This window comes from Natator depressus, chromosome 10, assembly GCF_965152275.1.
Source record: "Natator depressus isolate rNatDep1 chromosome 10, rNatDep2.hap1, whole genome shotgun sequence".
NCBI classification, from domain to species: domain Eukaryota; kingdom Metazoa; phylum Chordata; order Testudines; family Cheloniidae; genus Natator; species Natator depressus.
Genome location: NC_134243.1, coordinates 83,723,765 through 83,742,975, shown reverse-complemented (window position 1 = coordinate 83,742,975; position 19,211 = coordinate 83,723,765). Strand labels below are relative to the sequence as shown.

Below are 19,211 nucleotides of genomic sequence, written 5' to 3'. Positions count from 1 at the left end.
TTTTATATTAACTGAATCAATTCAGGAGAGGGACCTGGGCATCACTGTAGACAGCTCTATGAAGACCTGCTAAATGTGCAGCTGCAGTCAGAAGAGCAAACAAGATGTTAGGATGCATAAGAAACAAGATGGAGAATAATGCAGAGACTCTTATAATGCCCTTATGTACCTTTATGGACTGGCCTCACCTGGATACTGAGTTCAGTTCTGGTCACACCATCTCAAAAAGGATGTAACAGAATTTGAGGAAGTTCAGAAAAGGGCTACAAGAATGATTAGGGGGCTGGAGAAACTCTTATGAAGTGAGGTTAAAAAGATAGGGATTTGTTTAACCTTGTCAAGGACACCAATAAACAGAACAGGATAAAAGTCTAAAATAAAGAATGGTTTAGAGCTTCTCATCTCCTGATCTCATAACACAAGAACAAGGGGACACTCATTGACACTGAAAGGTGGGGAATTTAAAATCACTAAAAGGAAATGCTATGTCATACAATGTGTAATTAGACATTGGACCTCACTGCCACATGATATTGTTGAGGCCAAAAATTTAGCAAGAGTCGAGGAGGGGATGGATTAGGCCAGGGATCCGCAACCTTTGGCACGCGGCCCGCCAGGGAAGCCTAGCGGGCTGGGCCGGTTTGTTTACCTGCCACGTCCACAGGTTCAGCCGATCACAGCTCCCACTGGCCACAGTTTGCCGTCCCAGGCCAATGGGGCTGTGGGAAGGGCAGCCAGCACATCCCTTGGCCTGCGCCAGGGGTTCCCTGGTGGGCTGTGTGCCAAAGGTTGCCAATCCCTGGATTAGGCAGTGTAGCCTATGGAATAGAGTGCTGGACTGGGATTTCGGAGACCTGCATTCTATTCCTAACTCTCCCACTGACCTGCTGGGTGTCAGCAAATCACTTCACCTCTCTGAGACTGACTTTTCCCATCTGTGAAATGGGGACAGTGATACCGATCTGCTTTGTAAAACGCTTTGAGATAAGTTGATGGAAAGTTCTATATAAGAGCTATTATTTCTACTGGTAAGACTGTCCAGAGTTGTCATAATTAATGTGAAGAATGAGAGTATTGAGAAGGAGACAAACCTCCTGTTTCAGGGCCAAAGCCAATCTCCACTATTAGGGGTTAGAATGAGACCTTCACAAAGTAGATTATCCCACATCTGCTATTGTGGGGTTCTTGCACCTTGCTTTGAGGCACCTGATGGTGCTGGCTGATGCCTGAGATAGGATATTGGACTCAGTGGACCAAAGGTTTAACCCAGTGTGGCAATTCCTATATTTGACTGCACAGACCCTGTGATGATTATGGTAATACAGAACATACATGGAATATGCAAAGTTAAAATTAAGACTCATGCAATTGGAATTTTAACCTTAATGTTTCATAATATGCAGGGAAGAGGTTTGCAGCTAATATATAGTGTTCGTGAGTATCATTTGACAGGGCCTAAAGAGCGCAAAGCCAGAATGGTGATGCTACTCCAATAATTGGTTCATTAATAATATCTTCCAGGTGACTGAGGTTGAGGCTCTCACCAGACTGAGACTGTTTTTCTGTGTACTGTAAACTCTTGACAGTGGGAGCCAGGCAGAGCAAGGGCCAAGTGTGATCACAGTACGATCTTTCAGGCGTATCTCTCCCCTTTGCCAGAGCACTCATGTGGGACAAAGTGCTGTGGGATTCATTCCATTAGTATAAATGACTCTTTCTGTAACCTCAGTTACTCGATTCTCTATTTCTGATTTAAATAATTTTTGACAGTAAGCGTAAAGAACCCCACCCCCCACCTGTGCATTTGAATCCTTTGCCTGTGTAGAAGAGGCCTGTGGAACTGGCTTCTTCTGAATAGGCTCTACAGAGGGAGCTATCTGTAGTGGGCTCTTCAGGTATGAGCCCAACATGCTCATATTCAAAGTCTTTAGGGTAACCTACATTTCCCTGAGCTGCCTTGACCTTGGACCCACCAAGGATGTGGATCTCAGGGAAGATCAAGAGGGAAATCCCTTTGGATACTGCTCTCCTTGGTGTTTTGATCTATCACCTCCTGGGCTCTGGGCCTTCATGTTGTACTCTAGGTTCCCACTTTGATGTTAAGTGAGTGTATTGCACTGGGGATATGAATAAGAACATCAGAACGGCCATACTAAGTCAGACCAAAGATCCATCTAGCACAGTATCCTGTCTTCCAACAGTGGCCAATGCCACGTGCCCCAGAGGGCATGTGAACAGAACAAGTCCATTCCTGTCACTCATTCCCAGCTTCTGTCAAACAGAGGCAAGGGACACCATCCCTGCCCATCCTGGCTAATAGCCACTGATGGTCCTATCTTCCAAGAACGCATCTAGTTCTTTTTTGAATACTGTCTGTCATTCCCCATGTCTCTCTTTCTTACTGCTAGTTCTCCTGAACTTTTGGCAGGAACTCAGCAGAGTGATTCTGGTTGCTTCAGTTGCAATTCTCAATTCTATTAGCCCCAGTTGCACTTGGTGCTTCTCCTGAGCCTGGATCTCTTGCCTCTGAACTCAGATCAGAAAGCTCTTCATCTAGAGCATGGTTACAGGGCTGTTAAAAGGGGATCCTTGTACTTCTCTGGGAAAGGCTCTTCTGTACTTGTGGAATCACGTCTGTGAAATAGAAATGATGTAAGCATTCAAGAGCCCCTAGAGATGATTCCAGTCTCTTGTGCCTTTACCAGTCATTTTAGAATTTTCTTTCTCCTAGATGGAGTGGAAGTTCTCCTGTCTGCCATCTTTGCTTCTATGTGCCTGTGCAGAGGGTCTGTCTCGTCATCCTTTCCAAGACAGTATATTAAAGGGCCAGTGAATGTGTTTATTCAAAATCATGACCCATGAATCCATGAGATGGAAATCTTGGTTCCCTCAATACTTATCCTGTCTTTTGAGTCAATCTGCCATTGAGGCCAAGAACTTAACAAGAGTCTAAGAAGGATCGGTCAGTTATATGAATAACAAGGATAATCAGAGTAATAACTGTAATGATCAAAAAAAAGCTTTGGAAGGGATGTAACTGCTCCTGGGGCACAAGCTGACCTAACTAATAGCAGTCAGAGTAAACTGTCCATGGGGCAGACTATCCCAGAACTGCCTGCTGTAGGGTTTCTTCCTCTGAAGCAGCTGATCTTGGCTAAAGTCAGCAACAGGACATGTGGCTAGATGGTCCACTGGTTTGATGCAATCTGAGAATCCCTGTGTTCTTTGTGTAATGGTCCCTATGTGTATTCTACTTGGTGCGCATGCGCTCCATGGGCCTGAGTCCAGAAGATTTTTGCCGGCAATGTCCACTGCTCCATACCTGGGCCCCACTCCTCCTCATGTTCCAAACTGAGAGTATAAGGGGCAGCATGTACCGACTGCCTCTCTGGTTCCTTTCTGCCATCCATGGTCTGAGACAGCATCTCTTCAGTGTCTGTAGTGTTTGCTAGCATCCTCTGCATCAAACTATAAATATCTATAAATAACTCTTAGACAGTTTTTAGCAGTTGGGGGGCCAAGCTCTTGGGATTCAAAAGCTGAATGTCCTGGGGTCTTCCCAGTCAACGATGACCATGTCAGATGCCTTTGTTGCCTCAGGGAAGCTCACAGCCCCTCAAAGTGCAGCATTTGCTGTTCTTTCCCAAGCCAAACCTGTCAAGCCTGTGAGTACAGGCTTCAGAAATTCTTAATGGCTTTTGCTATAAGGCCCCAGTCTGACCCTGGGCCTTCAGACCCACCCTCCCTCAGTACATTCTGCAGAGAAACTGGGTAGCACCCCCTCCGAGCACAGTGATCTCTGGCTTCAGGGCTGATGGGAGTAGAACTAAGAACTCCTCCAAAAAGGGCAAGAGGTGGATAGGAAACACTCTCCCAAGAAGTGAGAGAAATCCCCCTCCATGTCCTCATCCAAGAAGAATACCTATTCTCCAACACCTTCCAAGTCAGGTGAGACACTGTGTGTCAGGAGCTCACAAGGAATGTGGTACTAATCTCCTGGCTCTGAAGAGCAACAGCATCCCAAAACCAGTGTTATCTGCAGGAGCTGGACTGTCCCAAGTACAGTGAGAGAGAAATGAAAGTGGACAGTTCCCACACTGATGGCACCATCACACCATGGTAAGGAGTTGTTGGTACCAAAGACCATCATCATGGGTGCTGCAAAAAAAAAAAAAAAAAGGCCCTCCTCTTGCGTCTGGGGATAGATACATTGCTTCTGAGAGCACTGCTAGCTTCTCAGGCCTGGAATCCCCGATTTTCTCATGGGAGATCTCCACACCATCGTCCAGCGCATGAGGGGAAGGGAGAGTCACTCACTGGTACCTTCTACCAGCCAGGGCATCATAAGATCCTGGGTACCAACAGCACTGCCCATAGAGTCGGAAGTTTCCCTTTCTGGTGGCCATCACTTCAGCCAGAAGAGTCAGAGAGTTTGGAGGCTCTTATGACTAATATGCTTTACATGATCTTCCATAGGGATTCCTAGTGATTCCTGAAATTCACCCTCACAGTGATCTTGGAATTCAATCTAAATTAGACTATTTGCTTACTTGTCTTCTTCACAAAGCTGCATGCCTCTGCTGAGGATAGCAAGCTCTACTCTCTAGCTGTGCAAGGATTGGCATTCTACCTGCAAAGGAGCCTTTTAGAAATAGCCTAGATTATTTGTGTCCTTCGCAGAATGTCAGAAAGGGTGCCCGCTCTCTTTCCCCTTTTCTGGCTCTCCAAGGGTTATTAGCAGTATAAAGATACTGGAGGAGTGTATGGTCCATGCTGACCCTCATACCCTGGGTTTGGAACACAAAGAGGAGTGAGGTGCAAGTACAGACCAATGGAACTGCTAGCAAGAGTCTTCCAGTCTTAGGTGCATGGAGCACATGTACACCAGCAGTGAAAGGAGGGGGGAGGGATAGCTCAGTGGTTTGAGCATTGGCCTGCTAAACCCAGGGTTGTGAGTTCAATCCTTGAGGGGGCCATTTAGGGATCTGGGGCAAAAATTGGGGCTTGGTCCTGCTTTGAGCAGGGGGTTGGACTAGATGACCTCCTGAGGTCCCTTCCAATCCTGATATTCTATGATTCTATGAAATAGAGCTAGAGCCTACACATCTCAAAGAACTCCAGATAACACCTAATTTAACCTTGGTAAATCACACTGAGCTACAGCGGATGAGGGAAATTAATCCCACCTGCTAATTTCAGAATGTGCTCTGCCCCACTCTGGAACAAACTGCCTAGGGAGGTTGTAGATTCTCTGTCATTTGAGGTTTTTAAGAGCAGGTTAGACAAACACCTGTCAGAGATGGGCTAGATAATACTCGGTGTGGTGGGTCAGGACTAGCTGTTCTATCAAGCTCCCTTCTAATCTTACATTCTATGATTCTAAGGCAGACTGTGAGTCAGAAAACTTCCTGAGAACGACAAAAAATTCCCCTCAAGGACTGCATTGTCCCCAGTGAAGGGCAAGAACAGTTGAGTCAGCTCCCATTAGTTAGCTCTCAAAGCCCCATAGCAACCACAACGTGGCTACTTTCCCAAGCTACATCTCCCTGGCAACTGCACTGAAACTAGATAAAAACCGTGAGTGGGCAGGTGAGGCCCCACTGCCTGCTGGCATTTATGAGCATAGGGGAGAGCCCACACGGGCTACACAGTGTTGGGCTCTAGGGTGGCAACCTGTGCTGGGCCAGAACAAGCCTGGTTTGTTTTTGTGTGGAAGGGGCATGACTCTGGCCTTTTAGACGCCAAGAGTTAAACTACACCCTTGAACATGACATGAGGCCTTGGAACCAAGGGGAAGGGGAAAATCTGCAGCAAAGTGAAGCACTGGGGACGGAGCTGTTGGCGAAACCCCAGCAGGCTTTTTCTTCCCTTCTGTTTTCCTTGCCCCTCTCCCTAGGCCAAAGGATCCTTCATCACCGGAGTGAGACTCTGGAGACAGTGATCCTGGTGAATCCCAATGTGGACAGCATTGTTTCTGAGGTAAGGACCAAGAACGGCCTCTTGCAATGGGACAACCCTGGCATTTTCTCCACATCAGCTGTTCTGCCTATGCTGACCCAAGCACAGCCAAAGCATTAGCTCATTAATAGAGCATTTCCCACCCTTCATGAGCAGTTTTCCCAGACCTGGTGTGTAGCCAGCAGAATTACTTCCAGGCTGTGTGCTCACTGTGCTTACCCAGCAGGAAGATCCATGCTGCACCATTGCCATACGTTCCAGGTTATTTCTAGATAAAGGAACACATGCCAGTGCCATGCCACACATTACTCTGAGGAAGAATGCTAATTCCTGGGAACTACCTAATCTCTAGAGCGTTTGTGAAGCTCTTTTAGCAGGAAGGAGGGAGGGCTTCAGCCCGTGAGAGACGGTGGAGTTGCTTTGTTAACACTGAATGGAGCAAGCTTTGTTAACACTCTGCTGCTGGAAACTTCTCCTTATCCCTGGCCTCTGCTGATTCTTGTCCCAAAGAGAGGCTGAGGATTGGGAGCAAGGGTATGGAGCTGCTTTGGAGGTGGGGTTTGCAAAAGGGCTTCAGGAACTTGTGTACTTAACTCCCTTGTGCTTTTGTGAAAAGCCCAGCCTGGCTTGGAGCTGGGTCAGGCAGGCAGCAGAGGCATCTTTGAGTGCTTCTATCTCTATAAGCAAATAACTTTTATGTAGAAAAGCCCTGCTTTGACCAGCTGCTTGGGCCTGAACTCTTAGCATGACTTAACCCTCTTACTGCTCTAGACTAGGGACTAGACCAGAGGTGGGCAAACTACGGTCCACGTCCACATCTGGCCTGTGGGACTGTCCTGCCCGGCTCCTGAGCTTCCAGCCGGGGATGCTAGCCGGGGTTAGGGCCGGGGGGTCCCGGGAGGGGGCGGTCAGGGGACAAGGAGCGGGGCAAGTTGGATGGGTCAGGGATTCTGAGGGAGGTGAGAACTGGGAGGGGGCAGATAGGGGGCGGTGGCCAGGCTGTTTGGGGAGGCACAGCCTTCCCTACCCGGCCCTCCATACAGTTTTGCAACCCCGATGTGGCCCTCGGGCCAAAAAGTTTGCCCACCCCTGGACTAGACGCTCATGTTCTGGATCCTGTCACTGGTTGAGACTGTGGAACTGGTGAGAAAGCCAGAGAACCATAGAACTCCAAACCTGAGCGCTGACAACTTTCTGTCTTATGGTAATAGGTCCGATCGCTGGTATGTGATTCATCTGCCCACAAACTACTGCTCCTGTGTGGTCAGAGCTCAGACCAAGAAGGAGACCTGATCCTGCAAACTGGGACCTTCACTTATCAGAAATTTGCTGAGATAATTGCAGATCCAGAGGTGAGTATGAATAGTAAACCAGGGACTCACCTCCAGCTGGCAGAGACCAGGGGGGCCAGGGCTCCACTTCCAGCTCACAGATACCCCAGCATGCTGGTCAGAAGCCTGGCTCTCGGTTCTCCTAATTCTTGAACTAAATTACTATAGGGCCTTGGGCAAGACACAGGTCAAAATTTTCCAAAGTGAATAGTGATTTGGGGGTGCTTTAACTTTTGAGTGCCCAGTTTGCGACACATCAGGGTTGCCTGATTTCCAGAAGTCAGGTGATCTGGCTTTTCTGAAAATCTTAAGGTATCTCAGCTTGGGCACCCAAATATTGAAGCCACCACAATCATGTGCCACCTTGGAAAATGTGGTCCTCTTCCTTAGTTTTACTATTTATCCAGCGAATGTTATATATATATCTCACACACATACATACATACACACACACACACACTACAGTTTGTGAGAGTTAATTAGTGTGTGTCTAAAGCTTTGAGATCTTTGGATAATTAGAAATGCACTCTAGTATTTATTTAGCTGTATTCTGGTTCCTCTCTAAAAAGCTGTATTATTATTTATTCTCATTGCCACTCAGATACACTATTTTGTCGCTTTGACAGTTTCAAGCCCTGCTCCAGATGTTTCTGGTCTGGTTGCAATATTCACTAAGCACTAGGGCCCACATTTTCAAAATTGTATGCACATGATTTGAATGTGCATTTGTGGTAGTTGTGGTAATGAGATATTCAGCTAACTGGCTAGGAGGGTAGATTAACCGTCTGGACACAATCACCATAACTGCATGTATAGGCCTGGAAATCTGGATTTCAGAGTTTATTTTTCTCAATATATTCTCTGGGTTTTTTCAACTTTACTATTTGCTTCCACTCCTTCATGGGGCCAGACTGTCAAGACATCAGCTGAGTAGGGTCTCTTTAGGCAAAAGCATCCTATGCAAAATATTATCACTAACTCTAAAATTCATAAAATGTAAGCTGTTTAATTTTTAATATGGCTTTAGTCAATGCATTTGCATATCTGCATAGTTCTAAGGACTCCTGAAACAGATATTAACTCCTGCCTTTAATCAGATGATAGATCGCAACACTTGCCAAATCAGCAATGATGTCCTAGCCTTTTAAAATCTGGGTCAGGAGAGACAATGAATCTGAGTAGAAAAGAAAATCCCAGTAACAAGGAACTAAAAGTTTCAATAACTAGGAAACTGGGAAAATACTCAAAGAAGAAGATGGGATAATGGCCAGCCAGTGAGAGTTGGTAGGAAACCACAAGAGTGTGCTTTGGAAAAAGAGTGGGGCTGACGGAGAGGATTCCCTAACCAATAGGAAACAGTTGCTTTTACACACCATGATTAGGGGCAGATTGTGCCCTTGTCGGCAGGGGGGAAGAGGACAAGGAGGCCCCTCCCTTTGTGCCTCTGCGGCCAGTCACACTTGCAGTCCTGGCATTAAGGAAGCAAAAGACCTCATCCTGGCTAGGCGCCCCCTCAATAGCATTAGGCTCTGAAAGAGAGAGCAAGGCCAAGGCTCTGGCCCATACCTCATAATGGCCAAAGTTGGCCCAACAGCTGCATTCTCAGGGGCCTGCTAGAGCCATTGTGCCCGTCTGAAGGAGTTGTGCAGCTCAGCATTGCCCTCTGTCATGGCCTCTTTTGCAATATGTCAGCGGAGTCCTTAATGGTCCCACATTAATCGTTGCTTTAAAAAAATTAAATGCTGCAGTGTCTCACTTCTGTGTCTGTGATTGTTCTTGTCTGTCTCAATAGGTTGCCCAGCTTCTCAGCAACACTGATCCAGATAACAAGGCCTCCCTCACTGTGTCCTGTTTGGGAGAGGGAGACTGGAGCAACCTTGGACATCCCCAGTTCCAGCAGCTTATTAATCTGAAACTGAACCCTGACCCAGTCCTGCCTGAGATGGATGGGGTCTCTGAGTTTGCAGAGTATGTCTCTGAGACTGTAGATGTGCCAACTCCATTTGATCTTCTCGAACCTCCCACTTCTGGAGGCTTTCTGAAACTGTCTAAGCCCTGCTGCTACATATTCCCCGGTGGGAGAGGGGACTCTGCTCTGTTTGCTGTCAATGGATTTAACATCCTAGTGGATGGTGGCTCTGAGAGGAAATCCTGCTTTTGGAAGCTGGTCAGGCATCTGGACAGAATTGACTCCATTCTCCTGACCCACATTGGGGCAGACAACCTACCTGGCATTAATGGGCTTCTGCAGAGGAAGATTTCTGAGCAGGATGAGGAGCAATCTCAGGGCTCCACCAACTACAGTGACTGGATGAAGAACCTCATCTCTCCAGAACTTGGGGTTGTTTTTTTTAATGTTCCTGAAAAGCTTAAGATGCCTGAATCATCCATGAAAGTAAAGAGAAGCATTGAAGAGGCTTGCCTGACATTGCAGTACCTGAATAAACTCGGCATTAAATCAGAGCCCCTCTACAGGGTGGTGAGTAACACCATCGACCCCATTACTCTGTTCCACAAGATGGGGGTTGGTAAGCTGGACATGTACATCCTGAATCCTGTCAAGGAAAGTAAGGAGATGCAGTTTCTAATGCAGAAATGGGCTGGGAATAGCAAAGCAAAAACTGGCATCATTCTAGCAAATGGGAAAGAAGGTGAGATTTCTGTCCCTTATCTGACCTCCATCACAGCCCTGGTGGTTTGGCTGCCAGCAAGCCCAACAGAAAAAATAGTAAGAGTTTTGTTTCCTGGAAATGCTCCACAAAATAAAATATTGGAAGGTCTTGAGAAGCTCAAGCATCTGGATTTTCTGAGGTACCCAGTAGCTACTCAGAAGGATATGTCTTCTGGCCTGCCTACACCTTCTCTGAAGCAGACCAAGATTAAACAGAGAACTGACAGCAAAGAGAGTCTGAAATCTTCCCCCAGGCCAGCTGCAACAAAGCAGGCCAGAAAAGAAGACGCAAATGAGGATGGGGCTAAGGAGATAAAACCAGAGGTAGTAAAGGAGGCCAGAACTGAGAAAAAAGTGAAAGAACACACTGAGAAAATTCCTGAGAAACATGCTAAACCTGAAAAGATAAAGACAGAATCAAGTGATGCCCTTAAAGCTGAGAAAAGGAAACTAACCAAAGATAAGATTGTCAAGAAGCACCTCAAAGAGAAAGTGTCTAAACTGGATGAGAAGAAGGACAAAGAAAAGAAAGAGATTAAGAAAGAGAGAAAGGACTTTAGAAAAGATGATGGAAAGAAAGAAGAAAAAAAAGATTCAAAGAAAGATGCCAAACCAGAGCTGAAAAAAATTTCTAAACCAGACTTAAAACCGTTTACCCCAGAAGTCAGGAAAACATTATACAAGGCAAAAGTTCCAGGTAGAATCAAAACTGAGAAAACCCGAGTCAAAGCTGAAAAGGAAGCACCTTTGGAACAGAAGATGTCACCACTGCAGAAGAGACCTATACAGCAAGAGCCAGGAATGGCTGACATGGTTGAGCAGAGATTAGTCCTGTCTTCACCAGAGGACCTGACCAAGGACTTTGAGGATCTGAATCATGAAGAGAAGGTGGAGCTGCAGGTGGCTCAGGAAATAACTGATATTGAAGTGAGTGATGCAGTCATGAGAGGACCTGAAACTGAAGGAAAGAGGGTCCCTGATATGACTGCTCAGGGTCACCTTGATGAAGCTCTAATTTTGGAAGAGAACATCTTGATAAAGGCGACTCCTCTAGATTCCCCAGATGAGGGAATCATCACTATTGATAGGGAAGGAGAGTTGCCATGTGAGGAAAAGCCAGTCCATCAGCTGGAGGTGAGAGCAGGAGAGGCTGAAAAAATTGTGGATGAAGGAGCGGCCCTGGAGGAACCTCTTGAGATGGGAGAGTTTGCAGAAAAAGTTGAAAGAAAGGAGGAAGCCAAGCTACTATCAGAGGTTCATAAAGATGAGAGAGGGCAGGTACCAACACACACAGAAAGAGCAGCAAGAGAAGCTCACACCCCAGCACTCAAAGAGAAGGAAGAAGAGCAGAAAATATCTTTGGACAGAAAGCAGAGGGAAGGAGAAATGAAGACTTGTGAAAAGTACATTGAGGGGATGGATACAGGTGAGGAAAGTGAGAAGGAAAAGAGAGAGGATGTGATAGAAAAAGCAGAACTGGAAGAAACAGAAGAACAATACACAGAGGAAAAGGACATGAAGACTAAAGAATTCTATCAGCTACACCACGATGAGGAGAAAGGCACAAAATTCACTGCTAAAGAAAAGGAAAGAGAGTTCAGTGAGGATATGGGTGAGAAAAGCAATTTACCTGAAAAGGAAGTAACTAAGGAGGAGTCTTACCTGAGAAGTGCACCTGTCCCTCCAGGAGCCACAGCAGAACACATTTCATACATCCAGGATGAAACCATCCCTGGCTACTCAGAGACTGAACAGACCATTTCTGATGAGGAAATACATGACGAACAGGAAGAGAGGATCCCACACTTGAAGTATGATGTTAGTGCCTATGATATTTCTGTGCCTGATCACCCAGGCTCTTTTGAAGCAGTACATGGTATCCAAGCCACCTCCACTACTGATATTGCTGCCAAGGGCTACATCAGCCAAGAATCTGAAATCCTTGTGTATCCTACAAGCATTGTGGCAGCCCCACTGGCTGAAGAGGAGCATGTGTCCTCTGCCACGTCTGTTACAGAATGTGACAAGCTTTCCTCTTTTGCCACTTCAGTAGCAGAAGATCAGTCTGTTGCATCCATAACAGCTCCACAAACAGAAGAGACTGGCAAAAGCTCGTTACTTCTGGACACAGTAAACAGCATACCCTCCTCTCGGACTGAAGCCACCCAAGGCCTAGACTATGTGCCCTCTGCTGGCACAATCTCTCCAACATCCTCCTTAGAGGAGGACAAATGCTTTAAATCTCCGCCTTCTGAAGACTTCCAGGCATTAGCAGAAGGAGAGAGAAAATTCCAAGCTCATAAGAAGGGCCTGCAAGAAGAGGCAGAAGAGGAGGAAGAAGAGGAAGAAGATGAGACTCCAAATATTGAGATGCCTGAGAAACTCAGAGGGCATTATGGTGCCCAGCTGTTTACTCAACAAGGGCACCTGGCTGATGTTTTAATTGAATCCCGCACAGAAGCGTCCATGTTGCTATTATCCACAGGGGAAACACAACTTTCCCAGGTAGACTCCAGTTCTGGAGAAGCTGAGGAACGATGCATAAGTCCTGATGATAGCACAGTCAAGATGGCATCTCCAACACAGTCTGGCCCCACCAGTGCTGGACATACACCTTTCCATCAGTCCCCTGTGGAGGAGAAATTGGAAACTGTGGAAACGGAGTTATTTGAAAAAGCCAGAGATACTTCTGTAAAGAAAGGTGAAGGACAAACTTCTGGTGTAGAAAAAGGAGCTGAGAGTGAATTTGAACCACTTAAAAAAGCTGAGGCACCTGCAGCTAACGATATCCCTGAAAACAAATTGCATTCTGTTATACAGGAGAAGCCTGACTTAGCTAGCAAAGTGCTACTGCCTATGGAGTCCATGTTTCCCAGTAATGAAAAGCAGGACCTGCCCATTGGAAAGGAACAGCTGTCACACATTTCTTATCACAAACAGGAAACCATTGAAATTAGTGAAAAGGATGGTTCCAATCTGTACATTCCCAGCACAGACATTATTTCAAAGCCAGAGAAGGAGGCGGAGTTTAAAGAAACTGAAATGACTCAAGGCGTTTCACTAGAATTTGCAAAATACACAGCTAAAGAGCCAGTTTCTCCCAAAGAAATATCTCCCCAAAATGCTGAGGCTCCAGAACAAAGCCAACTTGAAAGTGATAAATCTTCACAAATTTCTATTAAAGAAATATCTCCAGATGATTCCAAATCACTTTCTTTTGGAGAAGAAAGTCTTTGTAAAGAAAAATCTTCAGATATTTCCATTAGAGAAGCTTCTCCAGAAGAAGGGAAACTACTATATTTCACAGGACATAGCTTAGAAAAAGAAAAATCTACCCACATTTCCATTAAAGACATTTCTCCAGAAGACACCAAATCAATTTCTCTCACTGAAGAGAGTCCTGGTAAGGAAACATCTCCAGACATTTTCATTAAAGGAACTTCTCCAGAAGACACTAAGTCTCTTACTTTTACAGAAAAGAGCCCTGCTAAAGAAACATTTCTAGCCACATCCACTAATGAATTCTCCCCAGAAGCTGTCATACCCCTGCATTTCATGCAGCAGAGCCCAGCTACAAGTGAAAAATCACTGGAAACTTCTGCCAAAGATATCATTAAAGAAAAACCCAAATCCCCTCTTTTCCCAGAACACAGCCCAATTAAAGATACACTACCCACAGAAATTTCTTCTGCAGAAATATCTCCAGAAGATACCAGATTGTTTTCTTTAACCGAAATGAGCCTGGTCAGAGAAAAGGCTTTAGAAATGTGCCCTCAGGAAACTTTTCCAGATGCCGAGTTCTTACACTTAACAGAATCCAGACGAGTTCAGGATGAAGAGTCCTCAGACGTTTGCTCTGAAGATGTCAAATCTTGTGATTTCATGGACGAGACACAAACTAAAGAAGAAAAATCTCCGGAAATGGAAGATATTTATATGAAAAATCTAAATTACGAGAAGAAAGTGTGGTTTCCAGAGGAGGTGGAAGAGAGAACAAGTAAGGAAAGCCAACAGAAGTATGATAAGGAAAGAGAGAGCACTTTTTTGGATGAGGTTCAGGAATATGAAAAAAAATCTTCTCTTACCATAACAGAAGAGGAAAAGATTATATATTCTATGGCATATGAAGGTTATGCCTTGGAAACAGTAGAGAAGAAAACTTCAGACTCTGAATATGGATATTTCCAGGAAGAAGATGCCCCCAGGCAGGCAGGCCATCTTCCTAAGAAGGAAGATTACCTCTGTCATGGTGAAGACAAGCCTGTGCCTCAAGAAACAGAAGCTGGACATTTCAAAGTGGATTCAGCAGAAGCACAAGAATTTGCACTGCAGGAGGACAAAGGATTGTCACTGGAACCAAATAAAATGGAAATAGCCCCTCCTGGGATCACCTGTTCCAAAAAATCAGAAGTAGTTAGAGCAACCCCATCTTCTCAGCATGTCTGTATAGAAGAAAAACAGGTCAAACTATCAAGTGCAGCAAAAGGAAGGGAAGAATCATTGTTCCCATCTAAACAAGATTACTCCTATTTGGATCACGAGGAGAAAGCAGTCTTGGATCTATATGCTAAATCATTAGACGGAACACTGACAGTATCTCCTCTGCCTGCATCATCTAGTGCTCTAGAAAAGGAGGCGGACACAAGTACACAAGAACTAGAAAAACATTTAATGACAGACCAAAGCAAACCAGCTTTGCAAGCTGAAGTTCTGCAGGGGGCCAGAGTGGAGATATCAGATGACGATGTTTTGAACCAAGAAACATCAGACTCTAAATACATGCTAGACATAGAGCAGAATGCTGAAAGCAAAACCACTGAGGCTCATGATGACCCTAGAGGAAGCAAAGAGCAGAGTGCAAAAGCAATTGCTCTTCTGTACTCTACAAGCCCAGCAGAATATGAATATGTAGCAGCTTCCCCAAAAGACAGTGATGCAGTGTCAGAGGACAGCATGCACTCTTTTTCAGGACCATATCATCCCAAAAGAAGCAGTGACATTATAGGCCATTCTGAGGACATGGGTTCTTTCAGCCAAGTGGAATATCATACAGAGTCTTGCATTCGGAGCTCTTCCAGTCCTTCTGAGAAAGAGGTTTCTGAATCCAGAGGAGATGACCATGCTAAACAGCTAAAGCAGGAAGAAAGGGAACCAACACCCTACCCTGATGAGAGGACTTTTCAGTATGCTGACATCTATGAGCAGGTAGTTATCTCTGGAGTTGGGCTTCCGAGCCGTATCCTGAAGGATGTGGACAACCTAGGTCACCCCGATAAGGAAAAGCTGGAACCTATATTTGTGGCCTCCAAGACAGAGAAAGTATCTGTCTCTCAGAAACAGCTACTTTATCACATCTCTGCAAAAGAAGAAGAGTCCTGCCTCTACACCTCTGCTGAAAAGGAGCTGTCATCCCCAACTTCCCCCAAAGATAAAGTGGATTCTTCCTTTGCATACACAGACAGCCATGAAAGATATTCACCCCTGACAGAGTCAGATAAGCATGGGATGCCCAGTGACTTGAGATTCAAGGAAATGCAGGAAGGACAGAATGGACTGAGCTCATTAATTGCCACACCAAAAGAACCATATTTGACCCTGCCTCCTTCCTCTCCTGGAAGCAGTGAGTGCACTCCTCCTATACACACCATAGATGCATTTTATCAAGAAAAAAGAGCTCCCTACATTGAAGATGCTCATCCAGATGAAAACATAATTTCAATCAGCCAGGAGCAGAGATCTCTGTCACCAGTGGAGCCTCAGCCCAAAGACTTATACTACGAGAAAGCAGGACGAGGAGAAGAGAGCACCAGTGACTCAGAGTTAGAAAAAGGTGCCAAGGAGAAATCTGAAAAGGAGTCCAAATTGCCCAGCCCTCCCCAAGCACCAGAAAAAGTCAGTGAGCAGGAAGTGTATGCAGACATTTCAGTAATGGAGATGGCCCGGGTATCAGAGCTGCTTCACCAGGACAAGCACCAAGAGTCTCATTTGTCAACATCAGTTGCCTCCTCCCCTTGTGATCCAATGCAGAAAGAGGAACTTGGAGTTGAGAAAACTGAATCAGCAACAATTAGAAAGGCAGGTACTGCTGGCTACAGTACCCTGACAGATACATGCAGAGATGTTTGGGCATCAGAAATGTCCTATTCAAGCCAAATTTCTTTGCAACAGGGAAAAGATGCTGAAAAGTCCCCAAAGGAAGCACACTTTCTAGTAACAGATTATCACCATGCAGAGACTGCTTCTGAGGGCTATGACAAAGACAAAGATATTTGCTTAAAGTCTACTGCTAAATATGTGAAAGAGGAACATCAAAAGGGTCTGGCACTGCAAAGTAAAGAAATGGATTTCTCTTCATCTGGGTTTGAATTTTCCTCTCTAGAAAAACATGACCCATCCATTGTGTTTGGACATGAGACATCCTCGTCATACCACATAGGGGACAAATCTCTTATTTTAAAATTTCCTGATGCTTTGCCCTCAGACCAGGGGAAGAAAGATGAGTACCTGGAGGTTTCTAAAAAAGATACCAGTATAGATTCATCTTCCCTTAGCTTTTCACCACTGAGCCCATATAAAGAAGACAAGTTGTTCTCTGGGGCTGTGGAAAGAGAAGTTGCATCCCAACAGCAGGCAAAAGATGACTCTCCCAGACTCTCAGAGGATGCCTCTCCTGAAGCCACCACCCCTGTGATACATGCTACAGCAGAAAGCTTCTACTCCCACATGCTTTCTACATACGCAGGAGGAGAGACAGACACCAGGAGCCTGTGGGATGTGTCTCCATTGATTCCGGCTGATTCTGTCAAAACATATCCAGCTGAAATGGAAGGGTTTGTGTCTGCTGAGGATGGTGGTTCTGCATCCACATGTGATGTGGATAACACGCTGCCATGCAGAATTGACTGCCGAAGTACACGGACATCACCACTGTCCACAGAAAAACAAAAGCAAAGTTGTGCAGCCAGCCCAGAACAACACTCATCTGTCACTGAAATGCTTATGGCAGTGACCTCACTTCCTGATGTACTGACATTATTTCCTCCTCATCAGCAAGAAGCAGCAGCCACAGCCAATGGCCCAACAGAAGTGAGCACAAGTCTGCAAGCTTTCCAAAGTGTGCAGAGTGCAGCAGAGGTGAAAGATGAGAAAGCATTTCCTGATTCTGACTGGACTGTGTCACCATCCTTGGGGGAAGAGGATACGGCTAGGCAGAGCCGGCCTTCTTCACTGATGTCCCCTGAGCATACCTACCAGCCCTTTTTTCCAGAGGCACAAAGGGGAGGAAGAACTGAGGAGCACGGAGATGCTTCCCATGAGGTAGAGCCGTGTTTAGGAGCCAGCTCTGACAATAGGCAGAAGTTCTCTTCCTGTGAATATAAACAGAGGAAGGGTGAGCTGTCTCCATCATTCATCAACCCAAGTCCTCATGACCTCTCTGATGACAGTGACCTCTCACAGGATGAAGGACATCCTTCAGTGAAGGGGAGGCCACACCACACTACTGGTAGCCATGTACAAGCCACAATGGTAGAGGAAACCCCTCCCACATCAGTGAGTGACTCTGGAACCTCCCAGTCTGACTCTGATGTCCCTCCAGAGACAGAGGAATGTCCATCCATCACAGCCGATGCTGCCATGGACTCAGATGAAGATGCAGATTTCCTCCCAGTAGACAAAGCTGTGGGCACTTCGCATCATGGCAGCACAAGGTCTAGCCATGATCCACAACCTGTTCCAATGATAGATCCCCATCCTCATCCCCCTCATCCAGATGTATGCATGGTGGACCCTGAAATGCTGGTAAATGAGCAAAATGTGAGCAGAACTGATAAAATATCCAGAAAGGATCTGAAAGAAAAGAGCAAAGGAGTGAGGAAGCCTTTGAGTAAACCCAAATCATTATCACCTGCCCGGAAACTAGATGTCAAAGGGAAGCGGTCTCCCACACCTGTGAAACAACCATTAGACAGGTCTCCAAAATCTTCCACTGCAAAAAAAGAGCGAGATGGAGGAGAGAAGCAGTCAAAACCACGTACCCAATTAGTGCAGCCCTCTCACATGGAAGAGAAGGATGAGTTATCCCGGAGCAGTCACAGCAACCCGGGCAAGACCCTTGTTAATGGCATCAAAACAAACCCTGGTAAGAAATCCCTCCCCAAATGAGAATTCTCTTTTGCTTAAACAATAAGCAAAGCACTAAAATGTAAGCATTTGCTTCACCATTCAGGGCACTGAGTGGCAGTTAATGAGCACTTCCTAGCAAGTCAGAGTGAGTTTGCAAGCGCTGAGGGATTGTGATAGGCAATGATTTAAAAAAAAAATGCAGGGAATGTCAGTAGCAGTGAAGCCAAACATCTGGTAATTTAAATCCTTTGTGTTTAGATTCTATTATACACACAGGGAGTATGTTCCCCACAGGATGATCAGTAGTTGGAATTCTCTGGTCTCAGAGGGACAAGCAGAACCCACCTTACTACAATATTAACAGTGGGATAAGACACCTAACTATGGTGGCTGTTACTGCATTCTCCAGGGTTGAACTGATCATGACTCTAGGAGTGCATTTGGGTGCAGAGATGTTGCCTTCCCTCTGTAACTACGAGCAGAGACTAGATAGGAGTATCCTCCACAATTAATTCCCAAAATTACAGGGGGGGCTGAGTAGTATAGAACCTTGGTCATCCTGGCGTCTCCTCCCACAATGGAAGATGCCATATTGACTGACAGTATTGGAGACTGAAATCCTCTCTGCATCCCCAGAAGAGATCCCCCACAAACTACTCCCTGCCACTATGTCTCAGTCCTGCTTGGAGGAACCAGTTTAAGCAGTTGAGAGGGAAATTCAGTCTCCATGGTCCATGTAGCCCTTGAGTACTCTGCTAAGAGTGCCATCATGGAGGCCAACTGTTGTTATTAGTTGTATTAGGGTAGTGCCCAGGAGCCCCTGTCATGCACCAGGATCCCAGCACGCTAGGCGCTGTACAAACACAGAACATGTAGCTGGTCCCTGCTCCAAAGCGCTTAGAATTTAAGTATAAAACAAGCAATATTGGCTGGATACAAACAGATGGGGTGGGGGCACAAGGAAACAAACATTATTGGTCACCATGATGAGCAGTGGTCTCAGTACATCAGTGGCCAAACCATTGTCAAGATTTTTGTAGAAATCCTGGCATGGGAGAGTTTTGAGGGGGCATTTGAAGGTGGCTCATGGGGCAGTTTTATGGCTGTTTATGGCTAGTGCCTCCCAA

The 19,211-nt window shown here is 45.8% G+C and overlaps 1 protein-coding gene across 2 annotated transcripts in view; it reads left to right on the top strand.

Annotated features, from left to right (window-relative positions):
• The window catches only part of MAP1A (microtubule associated protein 1A), a 107,467-nt gene that overhangs the window by 80,709 nt on the left and 7,547 nt on the right, over nt 1-19,211 (top strand). For both annotated transcript variants that reach the window (XM_074966732.1, XM_074966733.1), the window contains 3 exons: nt 5,897-5,979; nt 7,170-7,310; nt 9,082-18,100. In XM_074966732.1, coding sequence (XP_074822833.1) covers nt 9,232-18,100 — 8,869 coding nt within the window. In that variant the 5' untranslated portion in view covers nt 5,897-5,979; nt 7,170-7,310; nt 9,082-9,231. The remainder of the gene's footprint in view (nt 1-5,896; nt 5,980-7,169; nt 7,311-9,081; nt 18,101-19,211) is intronic.